This window comes from Periplaneta americana, chromosome 13 (genome assembly GCF_040183065.1).
Source record: "Periplaneta americana isolate PAMFEO1 chromosome 13, P.americana_PAMFEO1_priV1, whole genome shotgun sequence".
Taxonomy (NCBI): domain Eukaryota; kingdom Metazoa; phylum Arthropoda; class Insecta; order Blattodea; family Blattidae; genus Periplaneta; species Periplaneta americana.
The window spans coordinates 137,451,299-137,476,305 of NC_091129.1; the positions used below are offsets into that span (position 1 = coordinate 137,451,299).

The following is a 25,007-nucleotide window of genomic DNA, read 5'->3' on the forward strand; positions in this document are numbered from 1 at the left end:
CTCATGGTTAACATGTCGGCATCATACAATAACATGCGGTGTGCTTTTAAAACATAATTTTGCCGACCGATTGTTGCTCTGTAGGTTTCACTCTAAGCGTCACGTTGTCACGTCTACTTCCTCGATAAGAATAAGCACTAGTTTGTTATATTGTTAAGGGGACTGGGTAGTGATGCCTGTGCGATTAAAAAATGTCAGTAAAAAAGTTTAGTTCAATATTTCTAGGCTTTTAGTGCTCAGATTGGAATAAAAATTTCCATGCTTATACAATCAATCATTCTGAATTCAGTGGTATAAAAGATAACTAATTAGTTTCGTATCCAAGTGAAAAAGAAAGGCCCTAACTGATAACCTGTTTTCCCACTTTGCTAAGTGTACCTCATTCTTCAGGTGCACATTACTTGCTACAATCTTCACTCATATACCTTGTATTTTGTTAAGTTATCAAGTAATATATATTGTAAATTCTAAAGCAAAATGTAGTTAAATATTTCATCTTTAGTGAAACAGAAAAAATATTGAACTTTGTTAAACATTTTTTTAAATTTTTTTGTTCAATGCATTTATATTTTTTCACGTGTTATGTGTGTGTTATTCTTAAACTCGTAGGTCTACTATGTAGAATACAGGCTGCAAAAAACATTGTAAAAATTGCATGTAAATTTATTCAGTAGTTTCAGAGAAAAATGCACGTAAGTATGAAAAATGTCAACTTATGGAAAACTGCATTAAAAAAAAGAAGGATGTATGAATTACATGCAACGCCAAATTTTAAGAGGCTATTTAAAGGGTTTACCTGCAGAAATACGCCCCACAATATTTATATTATTTTAAAGAGCACGTTTTGTACTTTATTTTTAAAGCACAATAAAAAATCGGATTTTTTTATCCTTAATCACTATCTGGTTCCCTTAAATGGCTATTATTATTATTATTATTATTATTATTATTATTTCATATAAGAGTACGTTGACATTCTTAACTCTTAATAATAACTATTCGTCCTCAGCACAAGACATTGCAACCTCGGTTTTAGTCCACGTGGATTAGACAAGTAGGTGTCATTTAATAATGAAAGCAGCTTATTGATTGCAATACTGAAATTGAGGCGAGTGATTCTCCAACAACATAAGAAATTGAAAACAATAATGCAATTAAATTTCAAAGACCTGCCGAATGTTATGCACGAGGCCGCTCAAAGACCTGCCGAATGTTAACCATGAGAGCGCGGCGATAATACTAGATAATATAATAATTGAGCTGAACACAAATCTAAACGCTAATTTTGCAACCAAAATCAACAGTCACATAGATTTGGTTGAAAAAAAAAGTTGTAGAAATTACAAGCAGCAAGTAATAAGACGGATATCTTATCGTATTCTCTGTCAGAGTAGCTGCAGCAGTTGGAAATACCTCACATACTCTCTTCTGTTTAGAAACAAGTATTTTTGGACACCTGTCACATTGTTAGGACGTTCTTCTCTCTTCCAGAATCATAAATTTGAATATGAGTATGAGTCCTATATTACTTACTGCATTTTGTATAATTACAAACTAAGTAGCAGCATTTGGCTAACATAGAACATTTTCCTTACTGCAACCCTAAGAATGCGGGCCATTCCCCGATTCTGTTACTTTCTGAAAGCTTACAGGATAAGGATGGTAATGATGATTACGATAATGTTATTATTATTATTATTATTATTATTATCATTATTATTATTATTATTATTATTATTAACACTGAACCACTAAAAAAATTATGGGATGTATTAGTTGATATGGAAATTAACACAAGAATTATTAATGCAATAAAAAATGTATATAAGAATGCTGTATCTAAAGTGAAAATAGAAAAATCTAGGTCAGAAGAAATTAGAGTAACAAAGGGCCTTCGTCAAGGGTGTAGCATGTCACCTACATTATTTAAGATATTTCTACAGAGAGCATTGTCAATCTGGACGAGAAAATGTTCAGGAATGGGAATACCTGTTTGAGATGAATCAATAAATTATGTTCTATACATTATTGTTTGCAGACGATCAGGTGGTAACTGCACAAGAATATGAAGACATGGAAATTATGTTTCGGAAATTGTTAGAAGAATACTATAAATGGGGTTTGAAAGTAAATCTAGAAAAAAAAAAACATTTTCTATTATGGAAGTGGAATAAAACTGAGGATTTAATATTGAAAGATCAGAAAGGCTGTATTAAAGGCTGTGAAGAATTTGAGTATTTGGGGGTTCGAATAGATAAAGAAGATCGACAAGATGCTGATATTAGGGACAGAATTACTAAAGGCAGAATAGTAACAGCAATGTTGAATGGTATTCTATGGGACAGACATTATAACAAGGGAAAATAAATTGCAAATATATAATTCAGTAGTCAAAAGTACTGTTATGTATGGTGCGGAAACATGGAAATTTAATTGTGATTAATGAAGCTGGAATAAGTCCTTATTACTAAACTATATTAAATGGCTTTATTCTTGCAGACCGATATTCATTGTGTGTGTGTTTTTTTATAAGATTAAACTGATACTCTCGTGCTCATATGATGATTCGTTTAAAGATCTATTTAATAAGGATGTATTTTTTTTAGATGTTTTAGAAAGTCTGTACACAGAATTAGAATTTTCAAAGAAGTTTATTTGCCAATGTAAATAGTTACCAATACAGTCGAACTTCGATATCTCGAAGTGCTTTGGGAAATGCATAATGCTTCGAGTTATCGAAAATTCTAGATATAGAAAATATACCATGAAAGCCTCAATTATCATTTCTGTACAAGTATAGTTGCCTAGTGTGAAATTAACTCCTGCTATGTCCTTATATTACCACCATTACGCTTAAATGCGACAGGCTCATGTCAGTAGATTTACTGGCATGTAAAAGAACTCCTGCGGGACAAAATTCCGGCACATCCGGCGACGCTGATATAACCTCTGCAGTTGCGAGCGTCGTTAAATAAAACATAACATTTTTTTAACATAACCACTATTACTACTACAACTAATTACGAATTGAACCGAGTAACTACAAGTCAGTACTTATTTTCGATCTACTTCATATTAATTAATTTAACGTTTTTGTGCACATTTTTATTTTTTATTTTTACTTCAAATGGACTGAACTGATCTAAAATGTTGTTACTATAACTTATTATTATATTTATGCTATTTTATGTGCTACAAATAAAATATGTGTGTTAGACTGAGGGAACAAATTCTTGGGTATATTTTTGGATATTCGAAAAATATTTGATACTGTTAATCGTGATATTTTATTACAGAAATTAAACTTATTAGACATTAATGGTCATGTTCTAAGTTTATTTAAGTCATATTTGAATAACAGAAATCATGTAACTAAAATTGATAATGAATTTAGTTTTACTCAAAACATAAAAGTAGGAGTCCCTCAGGACACTGTTCTTGGTCCAATTTTATTATTGGTTTATACAAATGATTTGTTATTAACTGATTTACGCAGATATAATTGGGTGATATATTCATATGCGTATGATACCGTAATTCTTTATGGTGAAAAATCTTGGAAAGGCTCTTACCGTATATTAATGCGAATATTGGATTACAGTAATTAAAGAGTGGTTTGATTCAAACGCTCTTTCCTTAAACACATCCAAAACAACTGTTGTTCCGTTTTCACTAAGGTTCAGTGGTCTTTAATCTCCTCAATCTTCTCTTAACATCAAAATTCATCATTCTGATTGTTCTTCTCAAAATTGTGAATGTTCTATATTAACAGAACCCTCAGAAGTTAAGTATTTAGGCATTACGATCGACCAATATTGTCCACACCTGTGGAGTAACGATCGCGAAACCACGTGGCCCGGGTTCGATTCCCGGTAGGGGCAAGTTACCTGGTTGAGGTTTTTTTCCGGGGTTTTCCCTCAACCCAATATGAGCAAATGCTGGGTAACTTTCGGTGCTGGACCCCGGACTCATTTCACCGGAATTATCACCTTCATCTCATTCAGACGCTAAATAACCGAAGATGTTGATAAAGCGTCGTAAAATAACCTACTAAAATAAAAAAAATCGACCAGTATTTACAATGGAATAAACATATTACATACTTGTGCAATAGATTACGTAAAACAATTTATATCTTTGTTATACTTCGGTCATATTTTCCAGTTAATATTTTACGTCTAATTTATTTAGCTTTATTTCAATCCATTCTCCAGTATAGAATTTTACGGTGAGGAAATACTTGTAATTCTAATCTCACTCCACTAATGATTATTTGGAAAAGAATAATTAAGATATGCCTTAATGAACCAATTGATTACTCATCCGAACTTCTGTTCACTGATTTCAATGTTCTGAAAATTAAACAAATTTATTATATTGCCTTATTAAACTTCATACATAAAAATCGCAATAAATTAAAATTGTATCATCATAAATATGGAACTAAAAGATTCGATTTTATATGACTAAAGGAACCAAAGTGTTTCACAAGCACAGCTCTTAGCCATGGTACCTACTTTGGTCAAAAGTTATATAATAAAATAAATGAAAAATACCCAAATTTGGAAAATTTAGTGTCAGAAAAAAAAATAGCGTTAGAAATTTAATTTTCAAATAATATGTATTGCTTTAATATGTATATGCATTTGTATGAGTTAAATTGGTAACATTGAAATTTTATTTTTAAAGTTAATTTATCCCTATGTTTTTTTCCTTTACCTACTTTGTGTCAAATAATTATCTTTATTTGTGTTAAGTATGTTTTTAGATAACTCCCTGAGCACGAGTTTTTACTCTTTCAGGGAAGAATTAAGTCTGTATTTTTGTACATGCTATTTTACTAACAATAAACATATCATTACCATAACCACAGTACTACCGTTGCAGGTACTAGGCCTATAGTAACGAATATTTCCCTTAGGTTTCGAAATTATACAGTAAAGCTTACACAGGTAAAAACAATGAACTTATGATCCGTTGTAGTCTATTTTTTGAACAGTGGAACTTCAAGATTGTGTATAGACCACATCTCTGTTTTTCAGACTGACGATTTTCTCTTTTTATTACCATAGACGACTTCAACTTTAATTCTCAAAGCAAATAATTGTTCTAAAACAATTCTGAGGATATCTTAACGTCCTTTCCCACCCACTGATTGTGTATATTGCAGTTATTTCACGCCTACCTATCTGTATTAAAAGGCAGAAGTAGGATTCTTGGGGGGGGGGGGAGGCATTACATTCTATCTCTATTTACAGTATAAGAGCAATGACATTGTTCACTTCATGAGGACTTTTGTATTGAAGGGAAAGCAGAAGGGCTTACTTACAACGCTCAGCCCTCTTGTTTTATTATATATTATTATTGAACATTTTCACCCGAACTGCGAGTTAAAGATAGCCTAAATGTTTTGCGTCTAGTGGAAATCAATCAAGAGACTAATGGTATTTTCACAAAATATTATATTATGTATTATTGCAATGTGGAAGCGTATTATCTAGCAAAATTTATAAACTTGTACTTGCAATTTGGGAAAAGGAAGTTGTACCAGAACAATGGAAGGAGTCCATAATCGTACCTATTTTTAAGAAGGGGGACAAGACTAACTGTAGTAACTTTCGTGGAATATCACTTTTGTTGACGTCGTACAAAATTTTGTCGAATATCCTTTTGAGAAGATTAACTCCATATGTAGATGAAATTATTGGCGATCATCAGTGTGGTTTCAGGCGTAATAGATCGACTATTGATCAGATTTTTTGTATTCGACAGATATTGGAGAAAAAATGGGAGTATAAGGGTACAGTACATCAGTTATTCATAGATTTCAAAAAGGCGTATGACTCGGTTAAGAGAGAAGTTTTATATAATATTCTTATTGAATTAGGTATTCCCAAGAAACTAGTTCGATTAATTAAAATGTGTCTCAGTGAAACTTACAGCAGAGTCCGTATAGGCCAGTCTCTATCTGATGCTTTTCCAATTCACTGTGGGCTGAAGCAGGGAGATGCACTATCACCTTTACTTTTTAACTTCGCTCTAGAATATGCCATTAGGAAAGTTCAGGATAACAGGGAGGGTTTGGAATTGAACGGGTTACAGCAGCTTCTTGTCTATGCTGATGACGTGAATATGTTAGGAGAAAATCCACAAACGATTAGGGAAAACGCGGAAATTCTACTTGAAGCAAGTAAAGAGATAGGGTTGGAAGTAAATCCCGAAAAGACTAAGTATATGATTATGTCTCGTGATCAGAATATTGTACGAACTGGAACTATAAAAGTTGGAGATTTATCCTTCGAAGAGGTGGAAAAATTCAAATATCTTGGAGCAACAGTAACAAATATAAATGACACTCGGGAGGAAATTAAACGCAGAATAAATATGGGAAATGCCTGTTATTATTCGGTTGAGAAGCTTTTGTCATCTGGTCTGTTGTCAAAAAATCTGAAAGTTAGAATTTATAAAACAGTTATATTACCGGTTGTTCTGTATTGCTGTGAAACTTGGACTCTCACTTTGAGAGAGGAACAGAGATTGAGGGTTTTAGAAAATAAGGTTCTTAGGAAAATATTTAGGGCTAAGAGGGATGAAGTTACAGGAGAATGAAGAAAGTTACACAACGCAGAGCTGCACGCATTGTATCCTTCACCTGACATAATTAGGAACATTAAATCCAGACGTTTGAGATGGGCTGGGCATGTAGCACGTATGGGCGAATCCAGAAATGCATATAGAGTGTTAGTTGGGAGGCCAGAGGGGAAAAGACCTTTGGGAAGGCCGAGACGTAGATGGGAAGATAATATTAAAATGGATTTGAGGGAGGTGGGATATGATGGTAGGGACTGGATTAATCTTGCACAGGATAGGGACCAATGGCGGGCTTATGTGAGGGCGGCAATGAACCTCCGGGTTCCTTAAAAGCTAGTAAGTAAGTATTATTGCAATTATTTTATCCATATTTTCTAACGGCCAGACAAATTCCAAGACGTGTTGCTGTGCACATCTATTTTTAAATACGCAAACACATGTAAATTGTTTCACAAACACGCCAGTCAATTTTTTTTTCCATTCGATGTTAGGACAGGGAAAACTATAGTAATTAATTGAAGTTGTACGACTGCAAAAACACTACAGATTAAGGTATTAATTATATATTGATTAATTACAACAGTGTAATACAATAAACTAAATGTAAGTAAAAATTAATTCTTAATTATTTGTTGATATTGTGTGGAAATTCAAACTGACACTATCTCACGCTGTTTGACTTAAAGAAATGGCCCGACTACTTACATTGTGCGTAAATAAAAATTAACATACAATGAAACGCTACCAAATTTAAAAAAGTGGCTGAATTATTTAAAAACGAAGGGACAATTCTGGGACAATGAATAATTTAAGTTAAAATGGGAACTTGTCATGAATTGTAATTATAACAAACGTAATTTATGAACACGGTTCTCAATTTTGCGATTAACTTTTATCATTATTAGCTCCTGTGTCCTGCGTAAAAGTTGTAATTTTCAATGTAACAACTGCTGTTTATTATTTAAAGCAATGAAATGAAGCTACTGAAGAATAAAATCATATAGCAGGTTTCAATTCTTACTCAAATTAATTCAAGTCTTTTACAGTCTTTTACGCAATTTTAAAGATCGGTATATGTTCACGTCTATCCAATGACGTACCAAGGAGAAGGGTTAGGGTTAAAAGTCCCTTGAGCGAAAAGAAAAATGAAAAGAGAAAGGAAAAAAAAAGAAAAAAGGAAAAGAAGAAATAATTACGAGGCGCGTCCAGAAAGTAAGTTTCCCTCATAGCTCACAGATAGCAGACCATGCATTGCGAGAGGATAGTGCGCGTGCGTGATAGAGTAATGACGTGGCAATGGTATGCGCCAGGTGACACTGCCTGATAGTGGTGGGCGAAGATGTTCTTTTTCCGGAACAGTTCCGACAGTTCCGGTTCCAAAAAATACTATGTCCCAGACAACAGTTCCGAAATAACAGTTGCAAACTAGTAATGTGAAAACATGTCATGCCCAACTTCCACACTAATTTCTAAAATATAGTTATTATAGGCCTGCTTTGTAATGACTAAAGAATGTTTTCCTTGCACAAATATTCACTTTCGCTAAGGACGCTAAAATAAAGACCAGTTTAGATACCAGTCATGGATGAATAGAATTTTTTGTTCACATATCAATCTATTTCATTTTATTTAGTTATTTAACGACGCTGTATCAACTACGAGGTATTTAGTGTCGATGGGATTGGTGATAGCGAGATGATATTTGGTGAGATGTGGCCGATGGTTCGCCATAGATTACCTGACATTCGCCTTACGCTTGGGGAAAACCTCGGAAAAGAAAAACCAACCAGGTAATCAGCCCAAACGGGAATCGAACCCGCGCCCAATCGCAGCTACGGATCGGCAGACAAGAGCCTTTGCCGACTGAGCTACGATGGTGGCCTTACATCAATATTACAGCAAGTGGTTTTAATATTTAGGCCTAAACGATGAGAACCAATTTTACTCTAATATTGTTATTATTTTAATAATTTACTTGAATGTGACATGTATTTCAATAGAGTTAGTTATTAGTTTGTGTAATGTGTTCGGGAAAAATATCTACTCAAATAGCCATGAAAAGTACATGTTAATTTTATTATCATTTTAGCTGAGGAACGATCCCAAATTAAGGATTTCAAGGCCGTGGTTGGATTCAATGTGCATCGAGAATCTTTATAATTGATACATGTATGATTATGTAATTAGATACAAAAACCTAATTGAAAGCCCTGTCATCCCAGAAAGAAATTCAACGTACGCCACTGCTAAGTAACGGACAACAAACTGTATTAATAGTGCTCTAAATGAGGGGTTGGAAAGCAATGGTGGATCATTAATGTTTAGGTGAGGGGTTTGGACTTTTTCCATTGCTGGTTGTCACAATCAAAAAATTAAGACACAACGTTTCGAAGGGTGGTTCTGCCTTCGTCTTCAGGTGGAAGGAAGGAGAGAAAGGAAAAAACCTACTGTTGGGATCGTTACGTACAGCTGTTCTGTATGACTGATCGATTGATTCCTGGCTTCGGTGGAGATTCTAATTAAGAAAAACCCGAAGTCATTAGCAGTATGTTGGCACTAAACCAAACGGAATAAAAAGAAGATTGGCGTGAAGTGGCTAAAAAATTGATGAAAGACACACAAAAGGAGGGGGGCGGGGAACTAAAAAAATTTGAACAAGTGTTATGATACCTCGATAGAAAATAAAAGAAGGTAAAAAAGGAAAAAAACTAGTAACAAGGACATGATAAAAAACTGCTACTGCCACCTAGCGGTAGCAATATTAATAGTAACCCACCTATCATTAGTATTATAAAACTTACATTATTGTATACAAATAAAGCGTACTGTACTTGAAATATGCTATCAGTATAGGTACATACAGTATAGTTTGCATGAATCGATTATGTTATTGTGTGGTATTTTCGTTTTATCAGGTTAGTGAATAGTAGCGCGCTTAATTACAAATTTTAATAAGAACTGAGTGTCGGACGTGAATAATGGAATAACATGCCAGACTGCATATTACTTTATTTCATTGGGTGACTATATTGTAAGAAAATTACTGCTGATGATCCATCAGTGAAAGTGGAATATAAAGCCAGTTCGGTAATTAAAAATCAGTCGTTATTTACATTGTCTCTGAAGACATCTTTTCTACGTAGGTTAAGTAAGGTAACGGTGGCTAGGGGCGGGTTATGGACGACCCTTTGAATGTCGGCCATACTGGGGCCTATTGTGCACTCCGAATTTATGGGATGAATGAGGTGCACCAGCCCACCGGCCGCATTTGACCCTCACCCGCTCACCCAATCGCGGGCTTCCTACCCGCTTCCTACCCGCCGCCCTAAGTTCACACAGGACCCATTTCAACGGCCCTTCCAAGGTGTCGAAGAGCCCTTGGAAGTGCTCTTAAAGAATGAATCCTGACAGAGATATTGCAGAATGCTGGGAACCCAGGAACGGTTGCGGAGAAGACGCCCCCTCCCACCGTAAGCAGATGAAGACATGCGTTTTGACTTGAATATGTCTATGGAATCAGATGAAGAAGATAAATGATATGAAATCTAAATTCTTTTTCTACATGGGAGGGAAAGGGAAATGGACCGTGCCAATGAAACCACGGAAAAACCACACTCAGGTTGGTCGGCCCAGGAATCGAACCACGGACCTCCCGAACGTGAGTCCCATGCGGAACGCATGAGCCATCTCGCTCGGTTTTCTACATATAAAATTCTGTCGACTTGAATTACTTTCAAATTATTCCAATAATATTTCCTTAACATTTAACATCCAATTAATAAGTGAGCAATGTTGTTTGAAAGAAACATCAATCTGAGGACAAAATAGACTGTGTTAGTGAGGATTAATTGGTAAAAGGATGGTTGGCACTCTAGTCAAGAGAGGCTAATTCAATTTCAGTCAAATTAATGTATTTAGTACCTACCAATTTCGTGAGAACGAACACATTCAAAATAGAAGTAACGGTAATAAGATATCTGTATTCTTTATTTGCACTAGGTATACGCCGTGCTTATCTAGACTGACATAAAAGTAAGGCGTAGCTTAAATAATTTATTAATCATAATTATAATAATTAATTAATTATTAATAACAGCAATCTTTTTTTCAGCTGCATTACCTTGTGGGAAACGTAGAGGGTTGCGTCCCTGAGAAGTAGAAACACCTTGCTCCATACTTGCTTATTAGCCTCCCGTACCCACACATGGCTACCAACCTCAGGACACTCCTCTGCTGATGTTACAAGCATCTGAAATAGTAAGTAAGAAATACAGTTTTTATCATTGTTCTTTGTAATCACATTATATTCTTTAAGTTTATTTAGATTTGTAAAATGAACCATTATGGTGACCTGATAGATTAATTGTTAAAAAGTGTTGTGATGCTGATAAAAATTCAAACTCTTAGCAGTAGGTCTGCGACAAGTGTAATACTAATGAATGACTAAAACCCCAAAGTTTCACGATACACCTTTGATTTGAGATGGCTTTGTGAGAGTCTTGCATATTGTTAGTCTGCTGCATATTTGACTATTTTATCTCCTAGAGTTCATTGAAGTTTAGGTGAAAAAGCGTTTAATATGGCGCTGAAATTGTAAAAGCCAAAATTTCCGGCCGGGAAATACCGGCTAGTTGGCAACTCTAGTTCGAACGCAGTAGTCTGTTATGATGAACAGCTCATTCATCGGACACATAGGAGTATGAGGTCATTGCCATGTAGATTGTTTTTAATATTGTAAGAAAAAAATACAGATGTTGTACTGTTTAATTATTCTGTCTAAAACATGAAGAGAGAAGCTGCAAACAGTATTCTGTTACAACCAATCAGTAATAGTTGCCTCCTATTTCAATTTAAAGTAGTTAACCGGTAAACTTGCATAAGAGAAAGTACATTTCCAGAGCTGTTTTTAAACATAATTGTTTATGTTTACATTTAGTTTATATTTCTTGTTCTCTCCTTCATGGCTAACGTACATGAGAGCTGTAATATGTAGACTATCTCATCATCATCAATAGCTATCAGGGTTTAGGCCATTTGGCCTGTTCCGTCTCAGGTGAAAAGCTGGTCTCTCCATCGCTTCTTTTGGCGTCCACGATCTTTGTATCCAAAGGGTCTGTAATTTAATAATCTCCTGGGTAGTCTATCATTTGGCATCCGTAGAACATGCTCATGCCAGTTGCTCCGATACTTGTGGATTGTCTCTGTAATGGCTGCGATATTTAGTTCTTGTCGGATGTCTTCATTATATTTATGGTCATAGAGAGTGCAGCCTGCTAGCGGTCTTAGTAATCTCATCTCAGCTACTTCTATTCTTTTCAATTGACTACTTGTTAGAGTCCAAGTTTCTGATCCATATAGCAAAGTTGGAATAGCCATTGTTTTGTAGAATTTCAAAATTGTGTCTTACCGGACCTTCTTAAACAGTGTACAGTATTTCTAATTGTACTTAGCAGCTGTTGAAATTTGGCTAATTTATTATCTATATCTCGAGAATGAATATAGGAGAGATTATAGCCAAGATAAGTAAAAGCATTTACTTGCTCTACTCCAAAGTTATTGATAACTATTTTAGTTCTTATAGAATTTTTACCAATAAAGGCCATGGTTTTTGTTTTGTGTATAGAAATTTCTAAATTGTACTCTTTTGCTTTTTGATATAGCCTACGAATTGCCATGTGTAAGTTGTCTTCGATGATATTTAATATAATTAAATCATATGCGTAGAGCAGAGTGTTAAGAGGTTTGTTATCGATCAAAAAATGTGTGTCCAAATCAATTTGCCAGTCCTTAATAAGTGCATTAATATATATATTAAATAAACAAGGAGACAGCGGGCAACCTTGTTTTAAGCCTTGATTTGTTATCCTAGTCGTTAAACTAATCTTGTTATTAATTTTAATTTTAATCTCTGTGTTTCTGTACATGCTCTGAATGGCATAAATTAAATTTTGAGGTATCCCTTCTTTCTTTAAAATGTTCCAAAGTGTTGATCTATTTTTCTCTATGTTTCTCCTGAGAATGACGAGTAAGTTGGATTTTACTTACTCGTCATTCTCAGGAGAAGCAAAGCCGGACTGATGTAGACTATCTAATGACTCCAGATACTAGTAACCTTTTACAACGCTGTCACAGTTCCATAAAATTCAAAATTGCTCTGAGGAACGAAAATTTACATTTCATCTTGGGTCAAGTTTCTGTAAATTTAAGGGACAAAACTAAAATTCGTCCTATCATGTATTATTAAAATTCACTGCTCTCTTAAATTTACTGAGTATATTGTGAAAGTAGTCAATAGTTTTCTTAGGATACACCATTAAACGTTTCGTTTAAAACTTTTTTTTTCTCTCGGAACGTAAGAAAAAACTATCAAAATTGTATTTAGCTTTTCCGTTTGAAATATCTAAAAGAATTAACTCGCTGAAATTAATGCCAGGACTTGGGTTCACTTAGTATAACCACAGTCTAGTAAATACAGTCACGAAGCTCAATATATAATAAATATGCATCCATAGATAGTTGCTAACCACTAGGTTCGCTACTATCGTCTTATTACAGACAATGCGAAATAGTACCTGCACAGTCTATTGTTCCTAGCAACCTCATCAACTCAAGCTGTGGTATAACCATAATATTTTATTGCGTGAAATGGTAATATGAAATGAGCAAAAAGTGAAGAAATCGATGACGGTATGAAGTGTATAATGTTGAGTCAGACTGGAGAACTTCGGGATAAATATTATGCTCCGATTTTGTCCATCACAATTAGCCTGTTACTTCAGTCAAGAATGGAATCGAACGTGAGTCTGCGGAATGGTAACTTACCTCTGGTAATGAGATACCGGCCGAGTAAGAAACTCAATTACTATGTGTAGGTTATGATAAGTGATAACAACCTGCAGTTAAGGGAAAATGAATAAAGTGTAATAGGATACTGACAATACGATTCTAATATAACAATATTTAACTAGACTTGTATGAGCCTATTTAGATACGCTGACGTCATGGCACGATGATGGACGTCGTGTTTGTCTTGCTGACTTTCTAATGCTTGTAGTAGACAATTAACTAATGAGTATCTCTTGAACGTAATGTAAGCTAATAGTACTGTAAATATAGGCTATATGGACTGTGTGGTTGCCAAACATTTAATTTCCGGCAGGAATGTGAACTATGTCACTTGCGAGCAATTCTTTTGGTTCTGTAACACATTTCTACACGCTGCTGAGTATTATTAAGAGTCCGTTTATCTAACACTTTGGAAATAAGCACATACTATGTTATTCATCATAAGTAGGGCTCGGAAGTTGATGAAATATCATCTTTTTTCTGAGACATCACAGACAATGCAGGATGCAATACAAGCTCGTTTCACTTCAACACGAACTAATATGGCCTACTTTAATTTTGCATTTTTCGGTCTTTTATTGTCTATTGGCCATTTCTTAGGAAATGTTCTATTTTTTGTTGCATTTTTGCGCTTTTCTGCTTTTGAACGGACTTTTTTTTTTACGGCGTACTCATAGTCTATATTCGAGAACCTACTGCAGATTGTTTACACAATTCGATTAAGTCTTACAAGAATTTTCCTTTGCATCTGTCTTGACTTTTGATCACTTGTGTTACATGCTTCATAATTCATTGTCCCTTCGATTTTTAATTTAGAAGCGATTTCGTGTAGTATTTCTTCGTCCATTCTTAGTACAGTATATGTTGGTGTTATTTCCGTTTGTAGCTCTATTTGTTAAGTGGCTTTAAACTAGTCTATTGTCGACAGTGGTTTTGTGATCCCGACTGCAGTATTCTGGTATGGGACATACTCAGCAAACTTCATGTTTTATTTACCGCTTCTTTTATCAATCAAACTCAGAGCTGTAGTCAACATTATTATTCGTAGAATTATAATACATAGTATGAAGATCTCCGCGTTGTTCTTTTAAAAGTAACATTCACGAAAGTGTGAAATTAATTTTAGTTGCTAACAGTTGTAATGTCCATGTATTGTGGGTCCCTATCACCACGGCATGGCGCGTCCTCAGGTTGCGGATAGAGGAGACGGCCTCCAGATATGGAGGGTAGCTGCGAATATTGAATAAGCAGTCGTGGACAGCCGATAAGGGGTGGTCCTCCAGCTTGGGGGTTGGGCGAAGGGCTAACAACCCATCACCGTAAAAAACAGCTTGTTACGAATCCCTACATTCGGGAGGAAATTAAACGCAGAATAAATATGGAAAATGCGTGTTATTATTCGGTTGAGAAGCTTTTATCATCTAGTCTGCTGTCAAAAAATCTGAAAGTTAGAATTTATAAAACAGTTATATTACCGGTTGTTCTGTATTGTTGTGAAACTTGGACTCTCACTCTGAGAGAGGAACATAGGTTAAGGGTGTTTGAGAATAAGGTGCTTAGGAAAATATTTGGGGCTAAGAGGGATGAAGTTACAGGAGAATGGAGAAAGTTACACAACGCAGAACTGCACGCATTGTATTCTTCAGCTGACATAGTTAGGAACATTAAATCCAGACGTTTGAGATGGGCAGGGCATGTAGCACGTATGGGCGAATCCAGAAATGCATATAGAGTGTTAGTTGGGAGGCCGGAGGGAAAAAGACCTTTGGGGAGGCAGAGACGTAGATGGGAGTATAATATGAAAATGGATTTGAGGGCGATGGGATATGATGATAGAGAGTGGATTAATCTTGCACAGGATAAGGACCGATGGCGGGCTTATGTGAGGGCGGCAATAAACCTTCGGGTTCCTTAAAAGCCATTTGTAAGTAAGTAAGTAACAGTTGTAATGTTGTATCCATTACACATGCCAGATGTCTTACCTGGAGAGCATGAGGCTCCAGCAACTGGTCACAGGCCATAGGGTCTACCATATCGGCTGGGAAGAATTGCTGTAACAAAGTTTCAAAATTAGACAATCGAAAAAAAATGGTGTGTATATATTGTGGTGAGCAAAAATAGATATACAGTTATTATTATTATTATTATTATTATTATTATTATTATTATTATTATTATTTAACAATCGGAATACTAATAGTTTTTTTTTATTTTTAGGGTTTGAATAAATGCCAGAGCAACACACATTTCATTTGCAGGGGGCAACAGTGACTGGTCGACCACTCTTTGGCACATTTACAATGAATCCAGTTCGATCAAATTTATCACGTAATCTGTAAATTTTTAATGGAAGTGTATCAAATTCTTCAGCCCAATTCTGCATATAGAGCGTTCGGAGTTTAGAAAATACCATTTGGTTCACAGGCGTCTTCTTAGTGGACATAACCTCTCTTTGTAATACAACTAAAATAAGTTATTTACGTATTTTCTAACGTAAATAAAAAAAACAGAAATAAATCTAAATACGGGAACTAAGCATTGCTTCAAATATAAACTTTTTATATTGCTTATAACTGGATTTATATACTAATTTGAGTATTTTCAACAAATAAATAAATAGAATAGGTTTACTTTTGTCATTTTATATAGTTAGGAAATATGTAAATAACTTATTTTAGTTATATATTGCACAAGGGGGGAGGATGTCCGCTAAGAAGATGGTTAGGTTATGTATCCAATGATATTTTCTAAACTCTGGACATTCTATAAAACCTTCAGCATTCTCTGTCTTCCAGTAATGTTTGATTATCCACTTGTTCGTTGGCTAACTTACCAACCATAATTATTTGAACTTTGTAATGTTTACAAACATCACCATCACAACATCAATACTTAAAATATTCATAGCTTGTGTTATTTGCATTGATGTAGTATAACATAAAACTATGCAAAAGGAATGTTAATTGTATACCTACATCCCAGTATATAATTCTTTCAACTATGTTTTGTAAAATTAACTGAATTAGATCAATGCATTATGTAAGTAAAAATATTGAAAATAAATTTTAAATATGTGATATGTATTTGAAATCTTATATTACATTACCGTATCTACAATAGGCCTGAAAGTTTATTTAAAGAAACTATTCAAACTTTAGTTTATGATTAACTAGCATTTTGAACTGTTTTTGGACACTAACACTAATTAAAGTACTTGTGTTCTTTTAAATATCAATTACCATGCAAAATTTGTGGTCCTTATATATATATATATATATATATATATATATATATATATATATATATATATATATAGAATTGTAATAATTTAATTCTTTGAACTAAATGGGAATCGTCAGACTGTAAGTAGAAAATTATTTTTTAAATACATTTATGACAGGCGTTAAATTAGCAATTGATGAGAACCGTTAGTTAAAACATACCTTTTGTGTTTCGTTTGTACTATATGGATTAGGCTCGAAATGTGTTCAGGATTCATTCAGCTACTGCTTCGTATCTCCACCGATGTTACTCATACTTTTAGATATGTACGTAGAGGAAAGTGCCCAAAACCGGACCCCCATTTTGTTTTTGATTTTAAAAAAATATGAAACAGTAAAAAATTATGTTTTAAAAGCATGTAATATTTACTTTATAATGTTATGCACCATTTACATTTTACTTTTAGAAAATATAATAAAAAATTGGTATGAAAAAAGTTATTTTCAATAACCTTACACTTTGGCGATTTGAAAAATAGTTGCCGAAATCGGACCCCTTGTAAAAATAATCAAAATAACACTAAACAAATTTGAAAAAAAGCTATTAAATAAGAGAAAACATAATGTAGTTTCAAAGTATAAGTATAATATTACAATTACAGGTTTTATTTTTTAAAAAGAGATAGCCTATGGGATGTATTCAAAAAGATACACAAAACGTACAACAGAATTAAATCGTTTAGCGACAAAAATCGCAATGTTCATGTCCTTTTCAGTCCCAGCACATAACGCAAATGACCCAAAGTTCCCCTTTAGAATCCTCCGTAAATTTTCTGTCACAAAACACACATCCAAGCATCATCTTTGGATGGGAAAACTTTCGAGAAAAGATCCAATTCAGATATTCCAGAGGTCACGTTGTTTTCATCTTCAGTGCTTGATTCTCACATTTTTCTCAAAATTTAGACGATTTTTCACGAGCCCTTTCCCTTTTCTTGAAGGCTGTACTTCTGAACCACGTCCCTGGCCGCGATTGCTTTTGCGTCCTTGAGCACGATTCTGTGCTTGTTGTTCAGCTTCCATTGCTTCTTTAGCTTTCTTAGCTTCCACCAAATGGGCTTCATAAGAAGTAGGTGTGATGATCGTAGAACTGCAGATCTTTCGCCCCCTATTCGAGAACCTCTTTTTTTAATTTTGGAATGGGAGTGATGTCAAACGGGCTTGTCTTAGAAGATGTGGAACTCTGAGGATCCTCAAGTGTAGCTGATGACAGAGGAACACCCTGACCAGCCGAATATGTTGATTGTTGATTTGGGTCAAACTCTACAATAACTTGTGGTTCGTTCACATCACATTCTTCTCCGTTCTCTGGAAAGCTCTGATTTTCTGCTGTTCGTTTCTTTAACACATAGAAAGAGAAATCTCGTTTTTTGTTTGCCTCTTCAATGTATTCGGCATCTGAAAACAGCTTCTTGTTCAAGGGTTGCTTTAAATCCATTGATTGCTATTTGAGCTGTTTGGCATCTAATATAGGCTTTACCAAACAGGTCCATTGCATCAAAAGCACTGACAGCACGTTCATTGTGCCTTAACCACTGCCTGATTTCCTTGCTGTAGTGAACTTTGAGGGGACCCATGCAAGTTTTGTCCAAAGATTGTAGTTTGTGTGAAGAGTGAGGTGGCAGCGGCACAATTGTAACATGATTTGTTTTTGCCAAGTTGCTCAGATCAATATTCTGTGTGTGGCTAAAGTGGCCATTCAAGAGCAACAGCACAGGTTTTTCTTTTGTAGGATTGGCAAACTCGACGAAGTGTCGAATCCACTGAGTGAAGGAGTTCATTTGGATCCACCTTGAATGGTACGCTGTAAAGATTGTTCCTTCCTTCTCCATTATTCTCTTCAAACTTGGAACAGAATTCCAATAGAATAAGAGTGTGTACAAATACAGGTAGACTTTAAACATGAAAAAATAAGAGTTCCGGCTTAGGCAACTGAAGGGGGTCAGGTTTACGCGACTATAGCCAACACTTTGTTAACTCAATAGATTTTTAACCAGATATCTAAATTACACGGTTTAATGACAAGCAGTAACCTTAAACCTTACCATTTAAGGATATATATAGATCGAATGGCTTACCTGACAATATCTAGGAGAATAAACAAAAAATGTAGCACAGTGTAAAAACTTTTTCCACTGTCAAAACACGTAATTGCAGACTGATAAGCAACAAGTGAAGCGGGCGACGTGTGTGCTCCGCTACAGACTGGTAGAAGCCTAAACTACTATTTACACCTAGTTCTGCTAGAGTTCAAGAGAATGCAGAGCCAGGAGACTGGGGGTCCACTTTAGGGGGAGGAATCCGGTTTACGGCACTTTCCTCTAAGATTTTTGTCGGTATATTTTCTGCAGCCATTACTTGCACGTGATGTTTGCATCTGTTGCTGTTTTACTTCAAGAATTTTATACAGTTAATTCTAAATTATTTATCGCATAATTTTTCTTTACATCATGAAACTTTTAACTGCTCGAAGAAGTTTAATTTGTAGTCATTTTATTTCATATCAATTTCTATGTTCAGGTCTCACTTCCATACAAGAGTAGAAATAATAATATCGCATTGTGAAATTTTTACCAAGTGTCTGTGAGAATCCTTTGTAAATTTAAAATAAACTCACACATAGGGTGATAATTGCTACTTTATTTTTAATATCGGTATTAATATCAAAGTAATAACAAATCTGGCAGGAGTTTCCCTTAAAGAATAGTAAAATTTCGCATGCTGAAATGTGATTCCTAGGAGCAGAAGCAGACTACTGCTAAACAAGTAATATAATAATACATATGTATGTTATAATCTGACAATCAAATGTTATAAATACACTTATAAAGAGTACATAAGAATCGAAGGAATACGGTTGTCAAACATAGCAGTGAATTATAAATCTGAGAATTATTGCACCAAAGGAAAACATTGTGTAACAAAAATAAAATAATTACCTGTATTATCTTCGTAACAGGCTACTGAGATGGGAGGATAACGTAAATTCGGTGGGGAGATGCAAGACAAACGTGCCACACGTATCAATTTTTCACAAATCTGATATGTTTACAATAACTCTTCAAATTTTGCCCAATAGACAGATATGCTGTTCTTATTACCTGAGGACTATGGAAGAATTCATATTTGCGAAAATCTTTACGGAAGACGAACCGCTTGTCAGTGTGCTTTCCGAGAGCCTCCATGTTGTGATACACAGTCAACACTTCTTCGTGGTCCTCCAAACTGCGCTCTGCAACATAACCAACATTATACATTAGCACAAGTTTCTCATCTCAAAGTTCAGCTAGAGAATGACTTTCTCCCGAATTTGATTTGTTTGTTTCATTGTCACCTAAAATGCTTGATTTTTTTTCCGTTATACTTGTTTATACTCTTCTCGACTCTTTACGAGTTAGGATTAATCCTGTTTTTACCTCACATACTTTACCGTCTTCTTGCTTTCTTATCACACAAAATACAGAGAAAACGTATGTTGTTACTGCAAAATCTACATAGAGATTTTATATTTGCACTCATCTTATCGAAAGAATAATTTTGACATATCGTTTGTGTGTCTGTTTACAGAAATTTCTTATAAATGATTGGACATACTTTGTTCTACACCATCTCAACATAACCTTTCCTCTGTATTTACTTTCGAATTCACATTTTTATCTCATGGAAGGAAAGAACAAAATATTGGAACCCTTAATCATTCAACATTGATGTTTTTCCCCTATTCAGAGAACTAGCTGTATTATTAAACAGCGACAGTAGTCGTTTCTGTCATAAAGAATGAAATGGATGTGTCATCAACTTCGCATGATGGTGATGACGGCTTACTAGAATTATAAGTAGAGTAATTATAAATATGTATTAGTAATTCGATCCATCCGTTCTTGAGATAGAGCGAGAAATATAGGCCTATAATTTAACTAATTAAAGATTAGCTGATATTTGACCGGATTTTAAAGACATTGCGTGTAGGCCTACTAGAAAACAAATCTGTTGTTTGCCTGGTATGAATAGAGTTCCTGTCATGGAATTGTCCGGCGTTTTTTTTAAACATCTTATATCATACTCAGGCCATAACGCGTGTATAGGATCTTTGGGTATTTTTCAGTAGGCCGTGAATTACTGTTGTGACTCATTTATAACAAATGACTTGTATTCATTTTTAACCCCTGTAATCGTAGTCTATTATTTGATATTCATTAAATGATAACATTTCTGGTTCTATCTCAGGGACGGATGGGCCGAAATATACAGGATGATTCACACGGATTTACCGTCACTTACGGAGCTTATTTCTGAAGACATTCCGAGCAAAAAATGTCATATAGACACGTGTCCTAATCTTAATATTTTCAGAGTTACTCTAATTTGAAGTTGTTAGTAAAATACCTTTTTTCTTTAGTTTTAAGGGTAAAAGAAATATTACAAATAGAGAATTAACTATTCAGAAGTGTCATTTCTTTAATTGGCTAGTGTTCTAAAGCAAAAAATATGTTGTTAATTGCTTTGTACAGATTTTGTTCTTCAATTTTTAACTAAAATGACATCATTATTACGCACTTATCACAAAAATTGTTACAAATCATACGGCTTTAGGAACTTGATTCTTTAATTATGCATCCTAATGTACAGTCTTAAAGAATTTACAAGATGGCGTGATTTGTAACAATTGTTATTATAAATGAGTGCGAAAATGTAATTTTGTAGTTAAAAATCGAAAAAAAAAATTCAGTGCGAAACAACTGTGGAATTCACAACACATTTTTAGCTTCAGAATACTAGCTAATTAAAGAAACGATAGGGTAAATTAGGATCTGTTGGACTGTCGGGCTTGTTGGACACTTTGTACTTTAACGTGTTACCTCGCCACTTGTGGGCACCACATTCTGCTAGAAATCAATGACGGAAGTAGCCCCACTCGTGGCTAATTCCGTCATTGACTTCTAGCAGAATGTGGTGCCCACAAGTGGCGAGGTAACACGTTAAAGTACAAAGTGTCCAACAAGCCCGACAGTCCAACAGACCCTAATTTACCCTACTCCTAAATAGTTCATTTTTTATCTGTAATATTCTTTTACCTTTAAAACTCAAGAATAATGGTATTTTAGAAACAATTTCAAATTAGTGTAATTCTGAAAATATTGAGATTAGGACAAATGTTTATATGAAATTTTTTGCTCAGAATGTCCCGGAAATAAGCTCCGTAAGGGACGGTGAATTCTCGTGAATCACCCTATATATAATTTTGTAGGTACGTTTTCATCATCGCCTTCAAATGACGTGTCTGAAGATAGGTGATGCAATTTGAAATTCAAAAGGTATGGGGTGAAGGGGTGAAACAGAAAATTCAACCAGCAGTGAGTGATTTTGAACTTCTGTCTCGAAAACTACAGTAAATCGACGTGTTCTTTTTTTCCAAAAAAAAATTTGTCTAAGGTAGGAATTTTTTTAATGAACACACGATATAAAACGTAACTTGTATTGTGGTTAACACCCAACTACGTATATCTGTATGTTCCCATGCAAAAACACTTGGAAGAATGCAGTAATGGGAAACAATAAATAAATGAAGTAAATAACCTATAGTAATAGTTGGTATATAGTAGGTACTCAGACTCCGATAGATGTGCAGTGTTGTGTATAGGTGAACGGCTCTGATAGTTATAAATATTGCCAATCAATACCAGCCAGCCCCTAGGGCGAGTTTGCGAATTTTGTATTGCATAGTTTTATACCCAAAATCACGGCAACCTTCATCGACTAGGAATGTCCCTCCTTGTATATTACTATCAAATAGATCATAATTATAGCTTCACCCTAAAAACTGTCTGTGTATATGTTTTGTTTTTACATTGACTCGGCGAGCACTGTTGTGGGCTATTTAATATTTCTGGAGCATTTTTTGTACTTCTGGAACAAAATTGTTTCCAGTTTTCAGAACCGTTGCGCTCTTCTTTATTGCTTTCAAACTGGAATAATTGGGCAGTCGTTCTCGCTCTTGTTAACCAGTACAATAAAGTGTCTTTTGAGAGTGGCGCACCTAACAACGTTAATCTCTGAACTACGCATTTGCAATTTACACCAGTTACACTACTAAGATGCTAAGTATTTATAAAACATAAAGTTTGGGCAACTTCTTATAAATACCAATTAGTTTAACGTTGGACCACTATCTAATTTTGCAAATCAAGCTTTCAGGAATAACTCCCTGTAAAGTTAATTTGAATAATTTCGAGGGAAAAATTGTTCCGGGGCCGGGTATCGAACCCGGGACCTTTGGTTAAACGTACCAACGCTCTCCCAACTGAGCTACCCGGGAACTATACCTGACACCGATCCAATTTGGATAGCTCAGTTGGGAGAGCGTTGGTACGTTAACCAAAGGTCCCGGGCTCGATACCCGGCCCCGGAACAATTTTTCCCTCGAAATTATTCAAATTAACTTCACAGGGAGTTATTCCTGAAAGCTTGATTTGCATAATACACGTCACTGTACGTAACAGAAAACCACAATCTAAGTCACACAGAGTTAGTGTGCACTCAATGTTGGTTGCTTGACGGTTGTCAGCCCACTTTGAAGTCTGTGGATATAGAGGGAAAAATTGGATCTGTGTCGGGTAGAGTTCCCGGGTAGCTCAGTTGGGAGAGCGTTGGTACGTTTAACCAAAGGTCCCGGGTTCGATACCCGGCCCCGGAACAATTTTTCCCTCGAAATTATTCACTATCTAATTTTGTTACAAATGACCACTGCTGCAACTTTCGTAGTAATTATGTATAGTACTGTAATGTTTTACTACTTATATAATTTTTTTTTTGAACAAACAGAATGTCACTCACCTGAAACGAAATTAAGAAATAATAAAAAGTTATTCCGACTAGTAAAAATTTCTTCAATCGACCGCATGTAGTTCTGGAGTTTTACACTGGGCATGCTGCCGTTATTAACTCTAAGATTCATTTACATGACATGGACTGCTTGTGTGTATAATTAGCTACAAGAAAAAATAAAATCTTTTAAAGAAAGATAATATCACACAAAGGCTTGCTTTGTGGCGTCTTAGTGGGGTGACAAGCACCATCTTCTGTGAGGGTTTGCCACGGCAATGTCAACAAAATATGTAACGGGTTAGAGAAGCCAAAATTTGGAACTTCCTCTTCCCCGCCTTCATAGAAACTGTCAGAACCGTTCTGTTAGCAGCCTATGTACAGTCTGCAGTAGAAGTCGAGCTCCTAGCTAGAAGCCTAGTTCGTTCCCTGGGAACATAATGACCGGAACACGACACTGACCACTCTCAATTTCTATCTTAGTGGTGTGGTGCTTAATCGCTAGGAAAGTTATGCCCAAGGCCGAATGCAGACAAGCAGTACAGCTGGCGAGGTCGAGAACGACACTTGAATAATTGCGACGTGGCTTCCGTTAAGGATGAAGCTGCGAAATGTCTCTTACACATTCACATGTGTCCAAAGTGCCGAAGAAAAGCAACTTGGGAGGATAGAATTTTGTTGTCATTAAGATGCGATTGGTAGGATTTGCTTGGGATATTCTTTTTTCGGAGAAAAGGCTATTTTATAGAATGGAGAAGTATGAAGGGAAGAATAGAGGATTGGGTAATGAGGAAGGGGCAGAAGAGTGAAGAGGGGAGGAGGAGACGTAGAAAAATGAGTGAGAAGGAGAGGAAAGAGGATGAGATGTAAGAGAGGTAAAAATACGAAGAAGAAGAAAAGAAGAATAGTAGAAAAAGAGGACACAGGAGGAGAAAGATGATCAAGTAGGAGAGAGGGGGGACGAAAAAGAGGCGGAAGAAGAGAGAATGAAATAGAAAGAGAGAGGACACAGTAAGGAGTAACAGAAAGAGGAAGGAGAGAAAATGAGAAAGAAAAAGCATAGAGATGATGAAGAAGAAGAAGAAGAATAATGAAGAAATAGGAGAAAACTGGATGAGACTGAGAAAAAGAGTACAAAAAGAGAGAATGAAATAGAAAGGGGAAGAAGAAAAAACAGAAGGATAAAACAGAAGCATAAGATGAAGTTAGAGGATGTAGGAGGAATAACAGAAGAGAAATAAGAAAACAGAAAGGAGTAGGAAATAGAGGGAATAGATTAGGAAGAGGTAGATAGAGATAGGAAGAAGAAGAAGAAAAAGGTAAGAGATGAAGAAAGAAGCAGAAGGTAGAGAAAGTTGGAGAAATGAGAGAAGAGAAAAACGAAAAAGTAAAAAAAGGAAGTTGATAGGGAGGGACAGGACAAAAGCAGGAGAAAAAAGAGGTAGGTGAAGGAACTGGAGGAAGTAG

General features: G+C 35.2%; 1 protein-coding gene across 2 annotated transcripts in view; it reads right to left on the reverse strand.

Moving 5' to 3' along the window:
* The window catches only part of LOC138712477 (growth factor receptor-bound protein 14-like), a 428,407-nt gene that overhangs the window by 228,655 nt on the left and 174,745 nt on the right, over positions 1 to 25,007 (reverse strand). For both annotated transcript variants that reach the window (XM_069844332.1, XM_069844333.1), the window contains exons 4-6: positions 19,820 to 19,950; positions 15,420 to 15,488; positions 10,712 to 10,840 (exon numbers count right to left, since the gene is read on the reverse strand). In XM_069844332.1, coding sequence (XP_069700433.1) covers positions 10,712 to 10,840; positions 15,420 to 15,488; positions 19,820 to 19,950 — 329 coding nt within the window. The remainder of the gene's footprint in view (positions 1 to 10,711; positions 10,841 to 15,419; positions 15,489 to 19,819; positions 19,951 to 25,007) is intronic.